At 42.2% G+C, this 24,861-nt stretch overlaps 1 protein-coding gene and 1 long non-coding RNA gene across 2 annotated transcripts in view; one reads left to right on the plus strand and one right to left on the minus strand.

Moving 5' to 3' along the window:
• LOC128410346 (uncharacterized) overlaps window positions 1-5,617 on the plus strand; it is a 70,520-nt gene extending 64,903 nt beyond the window's left edge. Inside the window, exon 2 of the long non-coding RNA XR_008329463.1 lies at window positions 5,336-5,617. This is a non-coding gene — a long non-coding RNA (uncharacterized LOC128410346). The remainder of the gene's footprint in view (window positions 1-5,335) is intronic.
• Window positions 1-24,229, minus strand: part of AQR (aquarius intron-binding spliceosomal factor) — a 56,500-nt gene extending 32,271 nt beyond the window's left edge. The window contains exons 1-18 of the mRNA XM_053381418.1: window positions 24,038-24,229; window positions 21,494-21,550; window positions 20,937-20,977; window positions 19,825-19,860; window positions 17,816-17,936; window positions 16,178-16,318; window positions 15,010-15,078; window positions 14,604-14,704; window positions 14,062-14,138; window positions 12,295-12,359; window positions 10,543-10,659; window positions 9,254-9,367; window positions 8,186-8,289; window positions 7,343-7,445; window positions 3,624-3,744; window positions 2,986-3,127; window positions 2,439-2,617; window positions 782-949 (exon numbers count right to left, since the gene is read on the minus strand). Coding sequence (XP_053237393.1) covers window positions 782-949; window positions 2,439-2,617; window positions 2,986-3,127; window positions 3,624-3,744; window positions 7,343-7,445; window positions 8,186-8,289; window positions 9,254-9,367; window positions 10,543-10,659; window positions 12,295-12,359; window positions 14,062-14,138; window positions 14,604-14,704; window positions 15,010-15,078; window positions 16,178-16,318; window positions 17,816-17,936; window positions 19,825-19,860; window positions 20,937-20,977; window positions 21,494-21,550; window positions 24,038-24,148 — 1,867 coding nt within the window. The 5' untranslated portion in view covers window positions 24,149-24,229. The remainder of the gene's footprint in view (window positions 1-781; window positions 950-2,438; window positions 2,618-2,985; window positions 3,128-3,623; window positions 3,745-7,342; window positions 7,446-8,185; window positions 8,290-9,253; window positions 9,368-10,542; window positions 10,660-12,294; window positions 12,360-14,061; window positions 14,139-14,603; window positions 14,705-15,009; window positions 15,079-16,177; window positions 16,319-17,815; window positions 17,937-19,824; window positions 19,861-20,936; window positions 20,978-21,493; window positions 21,551-24,037) is intronic.
• Window positions 24,230-24,861: the final 632 nt, after the last annotated feature.

A 24,861-nucleotide genomic window follows, 5' to 3' on the forward strand; every position in this document is an offset into this window, starting at 1 on the left:
CCACTTTTGAGTAATCTGTTCACACCACGGCCAGTCCTCTCCAACTGATTCCAACTTTCCTTGCCCCTTTCTCCTCTCCTTGCCCCTGCCTAACATCTGGTGATCCATTCTGCCAAGAACAGCTGACTGGCATTGGGACTATTTAGGTCAGCTCTACATACCAGCCAGTGTCACTGAATGGATCAGGTCAACCAGCTCTGTTCCTACCATCTCTAGAATAAGCACTGCTACAGCCTGGCAAGAACTGGAATATTCAGTGTTTCTGAGCTTGCCCATCCTAGCAAGGCTGCTACAGGGAGGGAAACATTTACCATCTTAGAGCCACAATCACATACATGCTGTTAGCGGGGAAATTATGCCTACTGTTAAGTGCAATGTAGATTTCACCTTCATATTTCGACTAAATATATTCAGTTGTTCGTTATTTATTACCCATCCTTTAACCAGCTGATCACAGTTACAATGATTTAAAATTCAAATTTTAAACCAGTTAAATCTGATTACAAGTCACAAGAATAGGCTGGGCTCTGCAAACAGATATCTCAGACATCTTTGCCAGGGGCAGAGAGGTGTGTCTTCATCACTCACCAAAAGCTTTATAGTGAAGAAGGCAAGTGCACCTCTGTGGGGAGGGTGCTCAATAAATTATATGCCACAGCAAATGCCCTCCTCCCAAACTTCTGAGGCAGCTGGAACTACCAAGAGGAGCCCCCTCTGCTGATCTTAATAGTCAGGAGGGTCTGCAGGGAAGGAGACGGTTTTTCAGATATTATCGACATACCTTCTTCAATGACGCGCCCCTTATCATCCAGCATTCCCTGGATTTCGCATCCTCTCACATATACCAGGCCTGTCTGCTCAACGAATGGCTGCCTTCTGTCAAACTTCGTACCATAAGGCTGTGTGGGTCGGACAGTAATTAAAAAGCAAACATCGTGCTTGCGCAGACCTAAATGGGGGGAAAACGTCAGTGTGTTCTGATCATTTGCAGGTGTAGTGGTTATTTTATGCTGTAGCTTCATAAAGTTGGTCCCCCACATGGCTCAGATCCAGAGCTTGTAACAATTTGAAGCTGTGTAATCAGTGTAGTGGGTCCAAGCCTGGGGAACCCCCTACCAATTGAGATTAGACAGCCACCCTCCTTGCTGAAGTTCAGAGATATGATCAATACTGTCTTGTTTCAGCAGGCCATTTAAAGTAGTGTTTGGTTTTAGGATACATTTTTACTGTTTTATTGTGCCATTTTCTGTGTATTGCTTTTATGTACACAGGTTAGAAATGCAAATAATTAGGTGGTATATTAATGTCTTGAATAAATGAACAATTTAGGTCAGTGAAAAGCAAAAGGGAGATTGTACAGAAATAGTTTTCGAAGGACATGCATATAGTTAAGCCAGTAGCAGCTTTATCTCTGTCCCCTGTGCTATCATTAATATGTGATGATCTTATTCATATACATTTGTAGACCTTTTCCAAGACAAAGATCTTCACTAGGAATGTAGGAACGTAGGAAGAGAAGCTTATCTGAGGCTTGAAGCCAGGATCCCAATCCAAACAAATGTTTTAAAAATATAAAAATTCACAATACTTTAGTGCATTTTAGTGCAGGCTCTGCATTTTGAATCAGGACATGCAACCAAAAGGATTACACAATCCCATCATATCTTAAACACGTCTGTTGCTGAATTTCTGAACTAGCCATCAGTGTCCCCCCAGAGCATGAATAGTTGTTCCTATGCATCTTGCCAAAAAGGTCAATCAAAGTATAATTCCCCAAGCAGCAAAGCATTGCCTTGAGATAATACACTAGGGAACACAGAGAAGACTGTAGTGGCATGCAAGTCCTGACAACACACAGAAACCCCATCAGAGAAATGTTCATTTCAATTAAGTCAGAATCTTTCTCACCTTTCATATCTATTACCCAAGTAGACTTAGCAGGATCAGACTATTTACTGATGCCCATTGATTTACAGAACTGCAGCTCTAAGTAATATTCCCATTTCAAATGACTGGCATTTTGTAGATATAGGAAAACGGGTGGATGGTGACACAGAATGAATATTGCATATTGTTACAACAGTTCCAGATCAGTCTCACAAAGGGGTCATAGGTTTATGAGTCACAATATAGGGCTCACACCCAAAAATCTCTCAGAGGAATTAGCTATCCCCATACCAACTTTTAATCACTCCTGTCATAGAACGGCTAGACCAATAAAAGAATGCTTTCTTCCCCCTTTCAAAAATATGGAACTAGGAAGAAGTGATGATCCCAAACTATGTGTTACTGAGAGCACTAGTGTTCTTTCTTTAAGCAGCAGGACTTAATAGGGAAAAGATACGTTTTAAACGCAACAAGCATACAAACACGTAACATTCACCCCAAATAACCGGGGATGCGTCGTCACACTGCTGTAGCTACGCACATATACATACCTTCCCATTCATCTTTGATGTTGTCTCTAACATTCAAGTTAATTGTGACATCCGCTCGGACTCTCATGGGCCAGTTTTCTCCAATGTTGGGCTTTGCCACCTCTATGACCGTGAAAGAGACAATGGGCTGTGCCATTCGAGCCCACCCACCAAAGACAACGCCTCCATATTCAGACTGCCTGAAGAGCAAGATCAAAACAAGAGACTTTTGCATTCAGATCTCTAACACACACCAAAGCTAATGACATCATTGCAAATATATACAAAATTATAACATTGGAAGGGACCAAGGGACCGCCAATCCTACAGCTGGGAATTGCAATTTATCCAGGAAATTCAGCCCAAGGGAAATTGTTTGCCATTAGCAAGTTAGCAAATAATCTGTCCAGAGCCTGTTTGAGATTATAACTGACCCTAGGGAATGCTCTATTAAACCCAACACCTTTCTAATGGCCCCAGAAAAACCAGGGTAGGGAAGGAGTAGAGAAATCACACAGTAAAGTTTTTCTTGATCCAACAACTTCAAGGTTATAGTTGCATCCATTACCATGGTTTCATCCTACTGACACTATCCTCAATGTCCTGCCTGATTTCATAAGTAGACTCTAGGCGGAAGAGGTTGAAATTTCTCAGGAGGTAGTCATGGAGAGTAAGAAACTGTAGATTCAATTTTGGGAGGGCGAGGCAGCCTAAGGAAAGAAAAAGGGGAGGAGGAGGAATGGTTTGTTTGTTTGTTTGTTTATCACATCAGACTTGTTTCAGCCATTACCCTTATGCAACTGCAATCACATGGAGCAGGGCCACACCTCATTAAAGGGCACTTGTGTAGAGGGGAACCTACTCTACACAAGCTTTCCTTTTCAGACCGCCAGCCCCAATAAAAAATTACATAGCTAGCAGGAGCTGGTTGGTTAAGCCCCATGCTGTTCTTCCGCATCAGTATGGGAACTTGGGGAAGCCATCTCTCTATACAATATTTGCACTAGTCCATCACTGTGCAGCCACCACTGGAGAATTTTCTTTAGCACAATCCTGGATTTGTATAAAGACAGAGTGCAGCCCCCATGGGAGGTTTTATAGTACACCATCACAACTACTCCAATCATGTCAACTGCACCAATCCATGATTAGGCAGAGTGGCAGACCAGAAACATTTAAAATTTAAGCATTTTCCAGAAAACATACCTTCACCAGAATAGTACTCAGTTGGAACTATATTTTCATCCCAAATAATCTTCTCAGTGGGATACAGAGGCATTTGATTGAGCTGTTGAATTTGAGAAATTCGACATTCATGCCGGGACACCTAAAAAAAACAAAAACATCTTGTCATGTGCCCTAAACAAAATTACAAATATTTATAGAAGGATACTCAAGAAGACTGAAAAGACTATTTCTCACTTAAACTGGTTTAAGAGGTAAATTGCAAATAAAAAGTTAACTTTTTTATTTTATGCTGAACATGCAAGTTTCGTTCACACGACATAAGCCAAACAAAAACAAATGTGGACAATCCTAAATGAGCATCGGGCTTGAACAATCCTGTCCCATCTCCTCCTCTGATGTAACCAGGAAGACACTCTTCATCAGAGTTTAGTCTCACTTTTAAAGGATCCTGGCTGAGCTTTACAGTTAAACCAGTGATCATGGTTTAAAGCATACTCTGTAACTTCAACCATGGATTATGAAGCTGGCTTGCTAAACTATCCAGTTTGTTTTAAACTAGAAACCCCAGTGACGCCCTCCTCCACGCCGCACAAGGGGAGAGCATATCAGCCCGTCACTTTGCTTGGGTTTGCTCAGCTTCATCCATACAGCACCAAATCATGTTTTAGTATTATGTGGCCACATTGCCAATATTTGGCTTTGAATACATTTTTATAAGTTTGTTGAAGCCGCTACTATTTGTTGTATTGTTTAGTTTTCCATTTTTGCCAGGACACGCAACAAAATGAAAAATTGTGCCCGATCACTACACTCATAAAAAAACACCCTGTTGGCGGGCGAGGAACCTTTGGCCCTCCAGATATTGCTGAACTACAACTCCCATCACTCCTGGACATTGGCCATGCTTGTGGGGCTCATATAAGTTGTAGTTCAGCACCATCTGGAGGGAAAAGTTCCCCCTCTCTGCTGTAGGTTCATGAATTGTTTTACCTTGATGCAGGCATCTCCTCTTCTCTCTTAATTTTGGATCCAACAATGGTTAGCATTACATGTGCATTAGGTTGTTTGCTAACCATGGTTATTGAAAATGTTAGGACACATACAACCCAGCTTAGGGAGATTTGAAACTAAAAGGAGGGTGATGTCTATGGGATAGGAGACTGCGTGAGAAGCACGGAAGTCTACAACGCATTCTCAGTTGTCTAACTATGGTTAGGCAGTTGGGCAATGTGACATTTGCACCAGGCTACACACACATTCTCCTGCCAACCTAGCAGTTCGAAAGCACGTCAAAGTGCAAGTAGATAAATAGGTACCACTCTGGCGGGAAGGTAAATGGCGTTTCCATGCACTGCTCTGGTTTGCCAGAAGTGGCTTAGTCATGCTGGCCACATGACCCAGAAGCTGTACGCCGGCTCCCTCGGCCAATAAAGCGAGATGAGCGCCGCAACCCCAGAGTCGGCCACGACTGGACCTAGTGGTCAGGGGTCCCTTTACCTTACACACACATTCTACAACCTAAGTCCCAAAACTTGTGGAATATAAAAAACCCCAGATACATTGCTATACGCGACTGCCAGCACCCAGTTATGTAAGTCTAAAAAGTTGTGATGTATTTGGGACATTCACAGAATTAACAAAAGCCTATCTAAGCTGCATATTACATATTTGGAGGAGGGGAAGAGGAAGGGAGTCCTGAATAACAATTTTAAAATGTATTTCTTCCCCAGCAGTCCACTGGTCGGCTGAAAGACTACACAGCTTTGAATACAGTTTTGAACAGAGCCTCAGAGCACATGGCACACATCCAGCGACGCATTAGCAACATTGCAGAGAGCTTGAACCACCACCCAACACAAGTAAATCTTCATGGCATCACACAATAGTTAGCAGCGTGACCTCGTTGTGACACAAAATGCAAAGTTCAAACCAGACATGTTAGGATGTTGCCTCCATCTGTTTGTGAGTCTCTTGAGAGACACATGAATAAATAAATGTAACTGCAAATTAAAGTTCAGTAGCGCTAGCTGAGTGGGCAACTAAAACAGAATGTAAAGACCTGAAAATACACAAGCACTGCTGGAATAATGTTGACAAATTAGGAACTGTGATGAGCACAACTTCATTGAACAATTTTTCCCAAGCAAGTGCATTTTTAAAAACTCACAAGATTGATATTTAAGATGCTTGGGTAAGATCATATAGTAATTAATACCCTTCTTACTAAAAAGGTCTTAATGACCATTCAGTTAGAAGGAAGAATTTATTAAATAGCTTAAATATCCATGCTATGCCGCAAATATAAATCTTTAATGCAGTGTTTCTCAAACTTGGGTCTCCAGCTGTTTTTGGACTACAACTCCCATCATCCCCAGCTAGCAAGCAGGGCCAGTGGTCAGGGATAATGGGAACTGTAGTATAAAAAAACCGGGGAGAGACCCAAGTTTGAGAAACACTGCCTTAATGTGTCAACTAAAGCCCCATTCACTCCAACAGTGCCCAACTCTTGACCATGAGGTTATGACTCCTTTAATAATGTCAGAAAAAATCCTTGCTAAATGGAAGATTTTTGAGGGGTAAAGCTGGGGGGGGGAATTGAAGGAACAGAGTCAGTTAAAATTTAAAAATGGTCTATAGGAATTAAGTTTCACCCCCCCCCAATCACTGCTCTACATTTATGTCCCCCCCCCAATTACTACATTTTAATAAATGTGAACACAACACAGCAAAGTTAGGCATAAATCTTAACCTAGGAGGCCTATGCATGCCTATACCCAGTGCTTTTTTTCTAAAAAAATGTTTAGGGATACTCTCATTTTCCTACTCATATTGAAATACTGCCCCTCAATGAGGCGAAACTTAGATTCACAAAATGCACTGCCTATACCCAACCCTATTTCAGCTAACTAATTCTTTTTAGTCACATTTGAAATCTACCATGATAAAAAGAAGCTGTCACCTTTCTCCTTTCAGATCCTAATACATACCGTATTTTTCACCCTATAGGACGCACTTTTTCCCCTCCAAAAATGAAGGGGAAATGTGTGTGCATTCTATGGGGCGAATGCAGGCTTTCGCTGAAGCCTGGAGAGCGAGAGGGGTCGGTGCGCACCGACCTCTCTCGCTCTCCAGGCTTTGCACAGCTCTCCACAAGCCGTGGGAGCCCGCGCCGGGCTCCCATGGCTTCTGGAGAGTTGCCTGCATGCTGAAGCCTGGGCGCGCTGAGCTCAGCGCGCCCAGACTTCGCACAGCTCTCCGTAAGGCGCGGGAGCCCGGCGCCAGGCTCCGGCGGCTTGCGGAGAGTTGCCTGTTCTGGGGGCTGGGGTCGGGGGAAGAATAATTGGGGGGGAAATAATTTTTTCCCCTTTATTTCCCCCCAAAAAACTAGGTGCGCCTTATGGGACAGTGCATCCTATAGGGCGAAAAATACGGTAACTTATTGAAACTTTGAATTCATGTACTCTTGACAATTCTTTGTGCTATTAGCAGGATGTGAAAACACAGTGCATAGGGTTTGGAGTGCACCCCAGGGATTTGCAGCCCGACCCAGACTATGACTGAGTCTCTGGTGCAGAATTTGAGGTAACCCAAGGGCAGAAGGGGGGGGGGGGGCGGAAATCCCGGCCTACCCTCTAATGCCTAGATAAAGAATCATGGTGTCTTATTCAACATCATAGATATTATTGTACAGAAGGAAAACAGTTTGACCCAGCAAAGACAGACATAAGGCTGTTTACCAGCAGCTCGAGCAGAAACTCTTTGTCATAGCTTGTATTTTCCTCTTCAGGTAGGGCTGGCAATAAGCAGAGATAGGATGCCACCTGGTGGAGTGTTTCTGGACTGAAGAAAAAAGAATAAAGTAAAAGTTACATAGCGCTTGAGCTTAATAAATGGAGCTGTTTGCTTTGAATTTCTGTCAGGGTCCTTCCCCAAAAAAGTACAATAACTATTTGTGTGGCCTACTGACCAAGATTTTGATCTAGGCCATTCTGCATTTTAGCTAACACTCTTTGCTCTTAGGCAAGGAACCTAACACTGAAAGGATTCTTGACAGATATCATTATTCATATTTTTTTAATTAAAAAAACCACCTACAATCAGACAAATTCAGCAACTTCTTTTGACATATGAAACCCTCAAACAGTGGTGTTAAGGCTGTAAACCAGATAGCCTTTACACATATACTAAGAGACATTGCCTTTCAGAAGCTGCCTTTGCTCTCCCTCCCTTCACCCCTCTTAAAACTTGGTTGGGGAGTTATTATTTGGATAAAGTAAACAAGAGCTCACTCATGATTCTCTGAATCATAGTTTTAAATTTATCTACTGCTTGGTTACTACAGGTGGCCACAATTTCTATTTAGGCAAACATTTCAGGGTTTATTTAGGCAAAACATTTACTAGAATAACCAAGCTGTGGTGTGTTGTTGTTGTTGTTAAAGGGGGCTTTCCAATTCTAACTGTTGCTCAAACAATCAGCAACTCACTGTGAACTTGTGGGATTTCCTACTCCCCGCACCAAATCATTCACACCCAGAAGAAGCAAATGATGAGAATAAAATAAATTAAAATGTAACTTACCTTAGAGGCCCAAAAAGTTTTATGAGGGAGTCCCGTGTGTCTACAGCAGATACATTTGAGAGGGCAAAATTGTAGAGTTCTGGGAAATGTGCAAAAGCAGCTCTCTAGAATCCAACAAAGAACCAGGATGAGAAATCAAATGCTATCTTTACTCGGCAACGTGACTTATGCAACACTCTGCAATTTAACAGGCCAAGTACAAACCCCCACAAATAGCGTAAGGCTAGCTCACAGCAAGGACCACTAGATTTTTTTTGGGGGGGGGCATTGTTAGTGGATCTGAGTTCACACATGAGAACTGTGTCACACTTCTGTAAGCAACAAAGCCGTCCCATTAGCACAAGGACTTCCACCTGCACAACAAGACTTCGTCCCCCCCCCTCTACTTTCTGTGTGTGACCCCCAAATCTGCTTTAGCGGGCTGGGGGAATCCCCAGAACAGACTTGGGGAAGAGGCATGCAGGAAGTGGAGAGGATATCCCAATATACAGGCATGAATGGGGCAACTTTGTTGGATCCAACTCAATGATGTCCATTTTTTTCTGAATACTGGTTAGGATAGGGTGGTTGGTAAGAAAACAGTTGGAACAAAAAAGACACGGCAGCTATTTTAATTCTAACAGAAGCTGCAAAGATTACAAAGGAGAGGGGCCAAATATTTCAAACCCTACTGTATCTGTATGTATGGGCTGCCTGCTATGTTAACATGAAGCTTAATGCAAACATCAGGAGAGGGACAGCACACCACACTGTGGGAGTTGGGGAATGCCAGCATGATTCAAATTCCCCCCTGCCTGTATGGATTGGCTATATGCACAAGGCTTTGGCAGCTGACTTTCAGTACTATCCACTTACTAAACCAAGGACATGCCCCCAAACATCAAAGTTTCCTGAATGATCACTTATTTACCAACAGTACTTTATTCATATTAAGAACAGACATATCCACCCATGAAACCAGGCCTACAAATGAGGTGGGTTTATTTTAAATCTGTTGTCACCCCTTTTCTGACAAGCAATCTTACACCTATGGCAAAGCCTTCAGTTACACCGGAGGCCGTTAAATACCTGGAGGGAAGTAATTCTGTCATAGTGAATAGTAGTCATCTCATTCTCTGTCAATGCATTTCCAGTCTGGTCATTAATTTCAAAACCAGTGTAGAATTTGAGCATGTCTAGAAGCTGAAACAAAATGGTGACAAATTAGATATACAGAAAAGCAGGGTCTTCAACCACCACATGGGGCCCAATACTATATAGTCGAGGGATATTTCATTTTATTTCCAAAATGTAAAACAAACAAAACAAGTTGTATCATTTCATTGCTTAGAGAAGGCAATTTCATTTTTCAGTCCATTACAAGCCAGCTGTAAGAGAACATAGTGAAGAGAAGCTGGACCCTTGCTCCTCATGTTTTCTCTCACCCTTCCATTATTACTCTCCCACTACCAAAGGGGAAGTAAAGGATGTATTATCACGTCCATAATATGCACACACCTCATGAGTGAGCTGACATCCAACATTAGTCATACATACAGTAAACATTTGTTTAAATGTATTCTGACATTACTCTTCTGTGTGTGTTAGATGAGGCCCAGCAGGCCAGATTGTTATCTGTCCCCACCCCTGCGAGGCAACCCTGACCTGACAACATTAAAGCGCCAGAAGATGGACAGGTGGGTTGCCATTTGCCCCTGCCAAAGTCCCTTGCACAGTGCTTCCCAATTGTTCAAAAGGAGGCTGGTTGTCATGCACTGAAAGCGTAGCATGAGGGGCTTTGCAGGCCCAACGCTCATAGAGCTGGCAAAGCTGCTTTGTGCAGGAATCAGCTGCACAATCAAATTCCCCAAGAGGAACTCAGTGACGCAGCTGATGGGCGGTGGGGGAACTCGGTTGCGCAGCTGATCCAGCCGCATCTCTACCTGCTCCTTATGATCTCAGGTGTGGGCAGGTGGCCATGGTTTGAGGAAGATGGCCTTGCAGGTAATATCGAGAGCTGTGCCAATACTTGCCCCTAGTCTAGGTGCAGTTCCCTAAAGCTCATCCATACTTTTAAAATTGGCTTTAGCATGAAAAACCCAAATATAAGCAGGCTTAACAAAATTGCTTCAGCCATAGTTGTTCTCCATCTAGTGTCCCCCCAAAGTCAGCAATGTTTAGCCATTGTAGTTGCACTATGCTGCCTTCCTGTATTACATGCTTCTCATTAAGCAACACAACAGGGGCCAACAGCAAGCAATGGTTGCCAACCATCACTTTCCAGCTGCGATGCTTGTAATTTTTTTGGTAATAATGTAGTGTTGGTAGCAAAGATTTTGAGGTGCTGAAATGCTCTGCAAAATCAAAGCGAGTCGTACCTGGCAGAAAAGATGACCCTCCTTGCCCCTTTTGGCTAGGCTGGATAAGTAACAATGCACAACGAGGTGGGAATCATCAAGTATTGTGTTAAACCAGCGTCGTGTTGGAAGTAGGGCCTATAATAATAAAAAATAAACAATCACATATATGTCAACATTTGGGAGGCTGTTAGTAACTAGAAAACTGGTTAGAATTCAGTGCTTTCGAAAAAAAGGTGGTAGTGGTAGTGATTAGGTGTCATGAGGTCCTTGCAATATCCATTTTGATAGTAGTATCTGTGCAATGCCCACAGGGCTTGCCCAATGGGCTAATTTAAACAAAGATCAGAAACAAAACAAAACCAAAAACAGAGAAGTCCCATTGAACTCAATGGGATTTACTCCTGAGCAGCCATGTGAAGAATTAAGCCCTTTCCTTCTCATTTAAACAACAATTTCTAAATTCTTCATTAATAAAAGATTACAAAAATGTTTCTTTTCTTTAAAAATCCTCCTAAAATATCTCCTTGTCAGATGTCAAAAACTGCAGCAGAAACTGGGGGTCAATAGACTATTGCAATACAGCTATTTTGATCATTACAGCTCCATACTACAGAAATACATAAAATAAGAAATGCAAAATACCTTATATAGCCATAACTGTCAAAAGGTTTTAGACAGAGCACAGTTAATGGCAATGAGAAGCCTGAACTGATTAAAGGGGGGGGGGGGTTATATTCATTGCCAATAAAAAAATGAACTGGTGGGAGCACATGGCTCACTTCCACCAAAGTCATGCTAATCGCTGAAATGCTCCGGCAGTTTAGCCTCAATCACAATATAGATGTAACTGAATACAAAACCCTGAACGCCCTGGGGGAAGAAAAGGGATCTTAAGTATAGGTAAAGACACTCTGTTCAGATGGGACAAGCTACAGGAGAACAAATGTGATGGCTTTTTATAGCCGATTTCTGGTTTGCCAGTTCCAATCAGCACAACAGGCTTCAGAAACTATCTGAACTCCTTTAACTCTCCTGTAATGCCCTTAGCGCAGAATGAACCTACATGAAATGTTCTGATGCTTGGCATTTTGGCTACGATCCAGCAGCATCCCAGCTGAATATCTTGCATACCCTCTCTCTGGGGCCAGAATCCTGTTCAGAGTGGATAGGCTCAATGAAACCAACCATGTCCCTCCTTGGAAACATTGAGTTTTTAGCAGAGCAAACAAATATGAGAACATTATCACATTTATATTGAAGATTAAAGCTGTGGAGCTTCGTAGCTAACTGCATCCAGAGTGGGTGACACAGCCACACTTTTTTACAGAGTCTCTCCTGCTGAAATAATTTTACACATTTTAAAATAAAACAAAGGCAGTCGTATGTGATATAATTCCTGTCAGTTACCGATGCATGAACTAGTTCGCTATTCAAAAAGGAAATTTTCAGGAAATCCAGAAGAATGCTGCTAGGCATTTTTAAAAAAAATAACAATGATTTTGAAAGCCTTGCTAGGACCTTCTCACAATATAGATACCATAGGAAGGCTGCTTCCAGTCAGCGTGTAGACAAACCTGAGCTATACAGACCGATGATCTGATTCAGTGTAAGATTTGATTCAGTGTAAGAGGACTTCCTATGCTCTATGTGCGAGTTAAACATACTTCAGTCAGCTGCTTCAACACTAGGACTAACACAGCACATATTTTAGTTATTCAAGAGGCTTAGAGGCTACAGTAGATCACTATATTTATCCCGTATTTGGCATACCTCTAGATCTATCATGAGTTCAATGAATCTTTCACAGTAATGCACTTTATCCATAGAGAGAAGACCTAGAAGTAAATACAGGTAATTAAAAAGGTAATCCTGGAACTGATGTATAATGCATCCAAATCAAATTTTGCTGATGCTTAAGAGTTATTTCAAGACCCTTGGTTCTAGGCAAAGATGGCCAAACAATTTCTATTTTTGTGCCCCAACTGCAGTCCAGTTTGGCAAGGAAAATGCATTTTTCCCTTCCTCTGGCACATCAGGGACTGCCACAACTATTTTTTATTTTACTTTTTTCATTGAATTTGTATACCGCTCTTCATCCACAGATCTCAGGATGATTCATAGCATAAAAATAAAAGATAAAACCACAAAATACATAATAAAAACAGAAGAAAGCAAAACCCACCCCTCCCACACATTTAACAGGATATAGGGTGTTGGTCAGCCAAAGGCCTGGCTGAAGAGGAATGTTTTCGCCTGGTGCCTAAAGGTGTCTCCAGCTGTTTCTGGACTACAGCTACCATCATGCCTAGCTAGCAGGACCAGTGGTCAGGGATGATGGGAACTGTAGTACAAAAGCTGCTTGAGATCCAAGTTTGGAAGGTCCTGGTATATAATGGCGCCAGGCAAACCTCCCTGGAGAGAGCATTCCACAAATGGGGAGCCTGAAGCTGAACAGAGCACCTTAAGGCAATGGTAACCAATGTTCCAACTGACCTGGTATTTCTAGAAGGGAAGGTCAGACAGGGTGAGAGTATGCAAGGTTGGGAGCAGGTATCTGAAGGTGCACAAACCACCTTCAGGCGACAGCTTCCAACACTTTTCCCACATGATTTTCACGCCGTGAAGCCGAAAGGCTGGGCAGGCAGTGAAGAGGTTTCTTAGGGCTCCTCAGCCAAAGAGGTCCCTGGCATTCTCCTACCTTACTTCCAACTCAAAAGCTTAGGAGGTGGCAGCGGCCACAAAAAAGAAGAATTATTATTCCCTGTATAAGCAGAAAATATTCAGGCCAAGTTTGTCTATTCTAAAAATAAACCCTCAGTGGAGAGATATCCTTGAGGTGTTGGGTCTTTCAGCAGGGAGAGAAATCCTGGTGGATATTAAAAAATAATCACCAAATAATATTTAATGCGAAGCCAAGTATGTTTAAAGTAGAGAGCTAATTTGCAGTTGGGCAAGCACAGACTCTTAAGTTATGCATGAATAAGACTTGCCATTACTTCAAACTTACAATGCAATGCTGAATCTGAAAGTAGTTTTCTGAGAATTTACAAGTGACCTATTCATTTGAAGAACTGAAGCTAGTTTTAAAAAAGACAGTTCCCTTTCGATATTTAGCAAATCTGTTTGACTGCTTTTCAACTGAATCACTTCAAAAGTAAAGTCACTACTTCAGTCTAGCAAATTTTACACAGTGAAACAAGAACAAAAACTCCCCATAAAAGGGTTCAGAGAAATCGCCCTTTGTTTTGCATCAGAGAAACAAAGTCGTGTAACGAGGATAATTTTTCAAATAATGTGTTCTACAGAATAGAACTCCTGTGCATTTAATAGTATGGTGATTTTGCTCCCATTCTGGAGCGAGCGCTAAAGGCAGGAATGTACTTGCATGCCCTCCCTCCAAGATACTATAAGCTGCAATAGGCTGAAACAGGACAAATCACATTTTCATCTGGGATGCCTAACTTTGGGCAAAGGGCAAGGTAAAAGAGAAGAGGGTCTCTTGCATAAGCCCATACACTTACAATTTGCTCTACATACCTGAAATGGGTATTGATTTTAATACAGAGATGAATTTTTGGATCAGTTGCGAAAGGAATCTTCTTTCTTGAAATGCCCTAAAAAACAACATGACATGATTCCACATCCTGCTTATGAACTTCCCAGATGGATCTGGTTGACCATGGCGGGAAGCAGAACGTTAGACTAGATAAGCTTCTGTTCTGACCCAGCAAGGCTCATCTTATGTTCTCACATAAGCAATTGTCTTACTGCCTGTCTTTCAACCTGGCTTACTTGGGAAAGGTTCCTGGTCAGTCTATTTAATGTGTCTGTACTGGATGAATAAACCAAATATGCCAGTATAATATGCAGGAACATATTGTGGTACAGCTGCACTGTATCACATCCACTATCCACTACACCCAGATGGCAAGCAGATGTGGGGTCTTAGTCAGCCCAACTCCTGTTTTCCCCAAGCAGCATGAGGTACAAATGGGCCTTTGCCAAAACAGCTTTTCTTCACAGACAGCAAATTACAATCCCCACACATGATTTTTTAAAAGCAATACTATTAAACTTACTGTGCCCGAGTATTTTCATCCATTTTCTCATCATTCTTCTTGATCAAATGCCAAAATTTTCTAAGCTTTGATGTCTTTTTCAATTCGAGTGCCAGACGAGCCTAAAAGGGTGAGACGATGAATTCTTAATAGTATGATGAGCTAGATCTCTAGTATTTCCATCCATCTAATTTGGGTGCCCCAAAGGTAATTTCAAAACCCCAAACTGAACAAGAACTTATGCTTGCCCATTGTAAAGGCAGAAGATTTTAAAAGTCTCCAAAACTGCTGATTAAAATAGCAATAAATCTCTGACAGCAGAAGCTGTCATGCAATGGTTCATTAGAATGCAGCAGAATTGGTCCAGTGAACCTCCATGTCCATATGATGCTTCAAAGGTTCCCTGCATTCTTTATGAAACACTTACAGGCTGCAGGCCCATCCACATGGGCAGGGAGATAAGCTGCTGGACTTGCCCTCTGATCAAATCTACTTCCTGTTGCAAGAAACAGAACAGGCTATTAGTATGGTTGTGAGGCTTGGATTCAAAACGACAGTTGCACAAATGGAAGGCACTTCTAGTTGCACAAGGAGGAAGGGGTGTTCCCAACTTTTGGCAATTCCCTTCCCACTACAGCCTCAACATGCCACCTCCCATGCTCTACTGGGAGGACCCCCCAACCCTCCAGAATGGCTTTTGGAAGGGTGCAGTGGTAAGTCAGGAAAGCTCTATTCCATGAGGAAAGGGGAATAAATAATCTACAGCCGGCCAATATCGCTAGTATTCCATCAAACCAAACACGGCCCGTGAGCCACCAATCACGGCTTGTCAGTTCTCCAAAAGCAGGAAAAAGAAGAAAAATCCCAGCTAAGGTATTTTGTTTGGTGGGTCATTTTTTTTGCAGATCTGATGTTAAGGGGTTATCATCTGGTTCTATAGAATTTTCCATGCATGGAGTGGCTTCCGAGTCATAACCCCCCTACTCTGGAGAGGACCAGGCTATATAAAGCCTCTACAAAGCCAAAAGGAAAACTTAACTGTCCATTTGAAGAATCATATATACTAAGAGCAAACAAAAATGCAGAGTTCTATCGGCTATGTAGCCCAATGTGGCTACTGAGAAAGAAAACATCTGTGTGGAAGGTGGGGAAGAGGGAGGCTGGAATAGCCTGAAAGAGGACAAGACTAGCAGGAACACTGATCAAAAGTTACTCTGCAATACAACACTTTCATGCAAGTCCCACTACTAAATCCTAGGGCTTAGCTACTGAATATTTGCCCAGTGAAAAAGGTTTTGGAACACCTGCAGAACCTGCTCAAACCTAGGCACTGATTTATCCTTAAGAGAAATACAATCTCTAGTTGAGGAGCAGGCATTGGGAATGGCTCTAAATGGATCTTTGGAATCCTAGCGTAATAAATGCCACTTAAGAGGGCTCCTTCAGAAGAAAACTGTGACAACTGAATGTGGAGAGGCACAGCATGCTAACAAGAGGAGGCTGCTCTGAGTAGACAGGACTATGGACACTACTGCCGTATTTGCCAACGCACCATAAATGACAACAACGATAAATCTCTGAAGAATAAAGCTTACCAGACTGTTGAAGCAGTGGTCAAGGAAGAGCAGGAGTATGGTCTGCTCCTGCAGAGAGAACTCGCTGTCACTCTCAGCCAAGGAAGCATCCAGCACACGTTTGAAAAAGAATGGAAAGTGCTCTGGCTTCTTTTTGAATGTCTAAGGGGAACATAAAAGTCAGCAGTGAGCTCACATGGAGCATCTTTTTCATATTTCTATGCTGAGTGGATGCATAGTGGGGGATTGCACTCACTGGACATGACAACTGTAAGCTGTTGGCAAGCACAGACTGCCCATTTGCTCATAGGTTTACGGCTGGAACTAGCTATGTAGTAGGAATCGTAGCATGGTAGCATTTGTGCTTCAAAGTAAGCAATTTGGTGATGAACACCAACAGAACAGCTGTATCTTTGAACAATGCAAAAGACAATGAGTGATATTCAATATTAGTTATACTCAGAGTAGATGCACTGAAATCAATGGACTAAAATTATTTAGGTCCTTTAATGGGTTTCCTTTTATTAAACACTGGATATCATGAAGTGACTACATTGCTGAAGAGTGTTAAGGGATAGAAGCAGGAGTCAGACCAATCACTTCTATATTCTTGAGGAGAAATAGTTGGGCAGTACCCAAATACAATACCCACACAACATCTTTTTTCTGAATAAGCACAACACCTTTTTTTCTGAATGTACAAAGGATGACAATGGGGGCAAACTAGCAAATAACAGAAGTGATTCACTCACAACAGACCTGTGTCCTGCAACATGATAGAAATCGGGTTATCAGTGAAAACTCAAAAAGTAAAAGTAGAAATAGACCGTGTACAGAAAATTGAAGGCTTTTTATAATAAATAAATAAGCTGAGACCCAAACAAAATGTGCTGACAGAAGCTTTCCTTGAAATGCAGCTTCAGAGAGGCATTTTTTAATTTTAAAAAATCAGGAATATGACAGGGAAATAATTAGTTAAAACTTATTACTTCCCCTCTGGAACTCTCAAGGCTGCTACTTACATAACAAAAATGTGTATTATCCAACTTCATCTCCTTTGGCTCCAAATGGAAACCAAGACCCCATTCCTAAAATCATAGCAGGATTCCTGCTTCCTTCCTCTGCCTCCACCAAGGTCACTATGCTCCCATCCCCTGCCCAAAGAACGCTTCATTGCATTACCACAGGCATGCCTCTTAGTGTAAGGATGTCTCTTAGCATTACTGGAAGATGGAGCCATGGAGACTGGAAACTATTGATAATGTAAAATGGCCCCAAAGCAAACTTGTTCTCCAGTTTCCAATAAAGCTGTCCTACAGAAACGAACATTTCTCTTGCCATTATCTTTTGACAGCACAAAAAACTTCGCCATCAAGTGCCAGACTTTGTCAAGTCACAACGCAGAGAAAACACCTCCAATCACTGAAACAATTCTTTTCACATTTCTCCTGCTTCCACTGTGAAACCTTTCAACTGTCCCTTGCTATTCTCTAACAGGAGCCTGCTGTTGTTTTAAAAGGCCGCGGCAGACGACTTCAGACGAGGCAAAGTGACAGCCGGTATTGCGCTTTCTGACATGCAACGACACTTTAAGTGGGCAATGTGAAAGTTGCAAATTGTGGCTCAAAGTTACTGCAGGCTATAATTGAAGTCTATTACCTCCCATGCGGGAACGTTCTCCCTGAACTTTTCATTCACCATACAACAGATTGACATCAAATAAGCCTTGCTGGACACCTCGGGAGAATAATTCATCCACAAGTAATTTTCAAGGTACTGGCTGTGAAAAGTGAAAAGACAAGAGAGTTACCACCCATCTAATATGTCATTCATCAGGGGGCAAGAAACATAATGATCTTTTTTAAAAACTAAAAAAGTCATCTATATGATTTGTACGTAGCTTCCAATGTCGCCTCCAACACAGGTCATTGCAAGAAAAGTTACCAGGGCCATTTAAATCAATCTGAGTGAGGACAGCACATGAATTAGCCCTCTGGAACACTCTGTTCATTAAAGAAGTTTTACATGTACTTGGTACAAGCACTACATTAGTCTGAACACTAATTCATGCTGATTTTGTAAGGAGAATAAGAATAAGCATCCCTCCTACTTGCGACACACACTTCAGCGGACACTTGCTTTAGTACTCAAAGGCAAATGCCTCCTGTCTCTTGAAATAAAAGCCATCAGCCTAACATAGAAAGGCTTTAGGAAAGTCATTACTACACCAAATAAAACATGAATTGTGGAAAAAATTGAATCGACAGCATGGACACTTGCGAATGCGCTAAAAAGCAGGACAACTTGGTTTCACAAGCATAAGCAAAATCAAAAACCTATTTGGGAGTTGAGAATATTCAACCTAGAGTGGCCACAAATAACTTCCATGCACTCCTCCTCCACCCTACAGCACCTATAACTTGCTTCTCCCTAGCCCAGGGTTTCCTAAACTGTGGTCTGTGAACCACCACTGATCTTCAAGTGCCATTCAGCTGGTCTGCAGCATGTCCCCCCTTAAATATTCATACTGATTTTTCAATTTTATTCATATTGGGGTTTTAAAATTTCCTATATTGTATCTTATTGTATTACAATTTGAATTCTTTGGAATGCAAGTTGCAATACATTGAATTATAATATAATAAACAGAAGAAGCAATAACAATAACACTGCCTCTATCCCTCTGCATTACGCTTGCCACTACCAGCAGACCATGGGAGAGGGGTAAGTTTGGGAACCACTGCCCTAGCCAAAACAACAAACCCTTTCTACATCTAGCCCATGTTGAGGCTCCTCCAAGCCCCATTATGAAAATTTATTTGTGTTGCATCCAAAGACCTATTTTCCCAGCCCATCTCCATTCTTCCAGCAAAGGCTCAGAGGTTTTTCAATCTAATTGGGCAAGGATCACATCGCATTAAAAGTTTATACATTACAAGCTCAGTGCAAAAGCAAAGGTTTCAACAGTTACATAAAACACCCAGAGTGTCATCACTGCTTACAGCAAAAAAACAAAGCAGAAGGAAGCTTTGTTTTCTCTAAAAGTTTGGAAGAGTTAAACAAAACCTATACTTTAGCTGGCATAACATTGTATTTCCTGTAGTTTCAACTCTACAGCTTATGATATGGCCAAGCGAAGGAATGAGCTACATTATCTTTCTAAACAGCTACGGTATTTCATCCTTGCCTTAGTAATGGTAAATAGAAATATTATTTGTACAGAAATTAGAATGTTTGAAGCATTTCATATAAATTATGTCAGCAATCCTTATAATGACCCTGTAAGATATGTTCAGAGATAGAGCCAGCATTGCACAGTGGTTAGTGTTAGACTAGGGAGCCATGTTCAAATCCCCACGCAACCATGAAGCTCAGGGGTGATCTTGGACCAGTCACTGTCTCTCGGTCTGTCCTACCTTACAGGGTTGTTGTGACAATGCCTTGAGTTTTCTGGAGAAAAGGTGGACTATATATGTATCAAACAAACAAACAAAATTATCATCTCCATCTTGCAGATGGAGGGTGTGAAGATTAAGCTGGGATACAGTGGATTGCTAATAGCTAATTAGTAAATTTATGGCAAAGGAGATTTTTGAACCAGTAAGCCACTATCCCACACGGGTCAGATTATCATTTTAAAGTGCATTTCTTTCTCCAAAAACACTTACCTAAATTCCAGAAGCATGATTTTTCTAATCGCAAATCTGAAATCACAGGCAGGGGGGAAAAATTAATATTTCAACTCTTGCCTAAATTAGTTTACCTTATGTTGTATATTTGAACTCAAGGGGTACTGTGCTTCGGATGGCAGATTCCATATGGTGCTGATGATAGACTCTTGATTGCTCCACATCACTTGTGATATAAAGCACTGCTGGGTTCTTTGCTGTCTCCCATGCTATATAACATCCAGCAGAGGCTGGTCTATTAGAATGAATGGACCATCAATATCAGTCTGCCTCAACCAGCTCCCACCTGTCTGTCCCCATTTACAAATAGTTCAGCAGGTGGCATTGGCTATCAACCTTCTCCTCCTTAGCCTTAGTGTTACAGGGAGAAGCATGGGGACAAAACCTGAATTAGTTGGTTCTGAATATCACTGTCTATGGCTGGTGACCTCCTTCCCTTCTCCCCTACCAGCCGTGATGAGCACCAGCTTTCACTGTTAACATGAAACTGCCATCAGAGATGTCATCAGAACACTAACAACTCCCAGCTGCATTTCTCTTTTTCATTCAGTCCAGATGACATTGGGATATATGAAGGTTGCAAGTCTTATATTATGGTTTTAAACTGTATTTTTCTCTCTTATTGTATAAGCCACCTTGAACGAGTTTTACAGTGGTACCTCTGGTTGCGGACGGGATCCATTCCGGAGCTCTGGTCAGATCCCAAGGTTTCCACAACTAGAGGGACCGCTTCTGGGCATGTGCACACAGCGAAACCCGGAAAAATACATCCAGGTTTGTCATGTACGTATCCTGAAGGATGCGTAACCAGAGGTGAACGCAAGTAGAGGTACCACTGTACTCATAAAGACAGAAAAAGACAATAAATCTTTTAATTAAATAAAAATTCTAGACAGGTGCCCAGGTCTGTGGCCTGTATTTCTTCTAAGAAATAAAAATAAAATTGTCCTTGCAAGACAATTTATGCAAGAAAAACATATACATACACAGAATTCAGATACTTGTTTTACGGAGACTTCATTGTTTGAAAAATCAAAAATGTGACTATTATAATACTGATATGGGTAACAGAGAAAATGCAGTATACATACTTGGACCTAACAATTTCTTTTCCATACACATCTTCAATAACCTACAACAAAGGAAGAGAGAGGGTTTTTTGAAAAAAGAAAAAGATATGCAGCACAATTCTTGCTCCACTTTATCTCCTCTTTCCAGTAACATGCATTTGCAGAGATGAATTCTTTAATACCATCAACACAGTAGCACAGTTTTAAAACTACAATAATGTTTCATGTTTTCAACAAATGAAATCAGAAGTATTAAGAAGATTGTGCAGGGAAGGAATAATAATCTATGTACTGAAATCAAACTGGTTTTTAAAAGAAACTTCAAGGAACATTTGGAGGTTTGACAAAATATTCCATTATATAAGCAGCAAATATAGAATAGAATGTAAAGGCTGCTGTCAGGGTGGCTTATTTGTACAGTTTTAAACAAAGCGCTGAAATCAAATTAACATTCTTCCTGTTCTGTAATCCAAAGTAATTTTTTTTACTTTAAATACGAGTTTCTAGGATTTATTCCACTACCAATTTAAAATAGAACTTTAAAATTCTTTTAAATTTAAAATGTTTTAAGCATTTACCTTCGACTCAAAAGGTAGCCTTTTCTTGACATGTGGTGCCCAGTACTTGTTTGCCAACTGTAAGATAAAAGGGCATTTCATTAAAATATACAATCAGAAGTCCTAGCCTACTATAACCAAACCTCCATTTTATAGGACATGAGAATATTTCCATACTGTGTACAAAGTATGTGTATTTCCCTCTGTGTACAAAAAGGGTAAGGATGCAAGGTTTTATACAGTCATAGCTTGGTTTTCAAACAGCTTAGTTCTCGAACATTTTGGCTCCTGAACGGCGCAAACCCAGAAGTGACTGTTCCGGTTTGCAAACTATATATGGAAGCCAAATGTCTGACGGGGCTACAGCTTGGCTGCTTCCTGCAGCCAATCAGAAGCTGCTCTTTGGTTTCCAAACGTTTATAAATAATAGTTTAATAACTTGAATATTCAAAAACTGCTCAGCCTTTGCCCTCTAGATGTTTTGGCCAGTGCTAGCTGGGGCTGATGGACATTGCAGTTCAATGTCAAAGGCACCAGGTGGGTAAAGGCTGAGCTAACTACTCATTATAGGGCCAGCTTGCAGTAAGCAAGTTGTTTCCTCTAGGTGAAAGGCAGGCACACCAGTTTGTTGAAAGCTATTTTTATTTTTAATACTGAAAAAGGACTGGCAGAGATTCTTATTTTGAGCCCTGATTTATAAGGCAAAATATCTTACAAGTATAATGGACTGCTTTGGGGGCACAGTCCTAATCTCTCCTCGGTGAGTACAGAGAGTAGAGCCTCTATGTGTGGTCCAGCCATTCATTTTATCAGTCAGCAAAATGATGGTGCCTGTCAAAAGGCTTAGTACAACTATCAACAGATCATAATACAGTGGTACCTCGGGTTAAGTACTTAATTCGTTCCGGAGGTCCGTTCTTAACCTGAAACTGTTCTTAACCTGAAGCACCAGTTTAGCTAATGGGGCCTCCTGCTGCCGCCGGAGCACGATTTCTGTTCTCATCCTGAAGCAAAGTTCTTAACCTGAAGCACTATTTCTGGGTTAGCAGAGTCTGTAACCTGAAGCGTATGTAACCTGAAGCGTATGTAACCCGAGGTATCAGTGTAATGACCTTTATGGTGTTAATCGTTGTCCATGGGTATTTAGAACAATTCCTTTCCTTTATTATTAAATACAAAGTTCAGTGTTGGGAGAAACAAGTCATATGTGCCTAATGGCCAATACACCCACAAATACAATACTTTTGACACTGAAGACAGAAAGTCTTTTGGACGCATGATGTTTTGCAGGAAACATGGTTGAGGTATCCTGCCTCAGTGTGATCATCAACAAAACCTCCATGTTCCGGGGCAGTGCACCTAGTCTAACTGTACTACTGATTCCATATTTTACCAAGGCTTTCCCAGAGGCATCTATCCAGCTTTTGCAGAAAACAGGTGCTGGATTAGAATATGAAATGTTGGTCTGATTCAGCAGCACTGTTCCTACGAGAGCATAAAAGGAGTGCTGCTGGATCAGACCAAAAAAGCCAATATAACCCAACATCGTGTTCTCACTGTGGTCAACCGGGTAGGTGCCTATGGAAAACCCACGAGCAAGACATAGTTTTAATTCGACCAGTGTTTAACTGCTTTTAATGGTTTCTCGTTGTTCTTATTTTTATCTGTAAGCCTCCTTGAGTCCCTGTCAGGGGGGAAAGCGGGGTATAACGAAATATAACAACAACAACAACCACAACAACCCAGATGTTTAGAAATGCCGGTGCAAATTCTAATCCATTTTAATGTTTTAACTTCTTGTATACAGTGGTACCTCAGGTTAAGTACTTAATTCATTCCGGAGATCCGTTCTTAACCTGAAACTGTTCTTAACCTGAAGCACCACTTTAGCTAATGGGGCCTCCTGCTGCCGATTTCTATTCTCATCCTGAAGCAAAGTTCTTAACCCGAGGTACTATTTCTGGGTTAGCGGAGTCTGTAACCTGAAGCGTCTGTAACCTGAGTTACCACTGTATTTCAATGCACCGTAAACTTTTCCTGGTTTTATCTTTTCGTAAACGGCTTTTGAGGTGTTTTCTTCTTGCAACCAACAAACTTCATGAAACAAACAAACAAACAAAAGGACAGCATCCTTGGCCACTGATTACCCAGAGACGCAGTGCCTCTATAATCATAACGGTGGCCTGGTGGTTAGTGACAGACCGAAAACCTGGGAGACCAGGGTTCAAATACTTTCCTGGGCATTAAAAACTCACTGGGCGACCCTGGACCTCCCACCTTAGCCTACATCGTAGGGTTGTTGTGGGGGGGTTTAAATGAGAGGCGAGGGAAGAACCTCCTTGGAGGGGGGGGTAAGAGAAGGTGGGAGACAAGAGCAATCAATAGATAAAGGGATCCCCCTAGTGGGGGTGGGGGCTTCCTTCATGTGCCCCTTCAAAGGGGGACGAACCCTAGGGGGAGCGTCTGTGGACACCCCCCCTCGCCTCTCTCTCCACCTGAGCCCAGCATCTTCCAGATCCCTTTGCTCCCTTCGGGTATGAGGTGGGGGGGCGTGGGGGGGCTCACCTGCGTCACGAACTCGGCGTTGATCTGCGACACGGTGGGAGCCACGATCTTCTTGGACGCAGGCGGCTCCTGCTGGGCTCCCGCCGAGGAGATCACCGGCGCCGCTGCCATGTTGCTTCCGCGCAGCGGCCCCTTCCACGCCTCTCCCACGAGGCCAGCCTCCCCCCTCTCTCTCTTGAGAACCACGCTTGGTATCGCCCGTTCTCTCCCCCCCCCCCGTAGTATGGTTTCACCCGCCCGGACTGAAGCCGCTGCTGCCGCCGCCGCACACGCTACTTCCGCTTCCTTTACAGATTCCGTTCGCCTCTTCCCTTTCCCCTCGCATTGAGAAGCTGGGACACATAGAGATAGAAATTGCAGCATGACGTCCACTCCCTCGAGTGACTCCTTGAGGGTTCCATTCCATACACACTTAGCAAGGAGGAAGTCCCATTACACTCAACGGGGTTTACTTCTGAGTGGGCAGGCGCAGCACTGCCTTGTGTTTAGGATCTGCCTTATACACTTGGTAAGGTTGAAAGCGCCAGGTGTCCGCGTGCAACCGAATAGTTGAGAAGGGAGGGGATTTATCTAAATTATTTTTTATTTTTGCTGCAGAGGGGCGGGAGCTTTTGTTTTGTGTCTTGATGTCCGCTTTCGGAGGAGAAGTGGCCGCGTCAAAAACGAGGAAGAGGCTTGTTTTCAACGAAGAGTGCAACCCGGATCTGCAAGCAAACCCTGTTTAATTTAATTTAATGACAGCAGCGATCCTGCGCGCGGTTACCTGACAATAACTCACGTTTAACGTGAAGTTAGGGTGAAAGTTTCTGCTATGACAAGTTACA

The sequence above is a fragment of the Podarcis raffonei genome, chromosome 1 (genome assembly GCF_027172205.1).
Source record: "Podarcis raffonei isolate rPodRaf1 chromosome 1, rPodRaf1.pri, whole genome shotgun sequence".
Classification (NCBI taxonomy): Eukaryota; Metazoa; Chordata; class Lepidosauria; order Squamata; family Lacertidae; genus Podarcis; species Podarcis raffonei.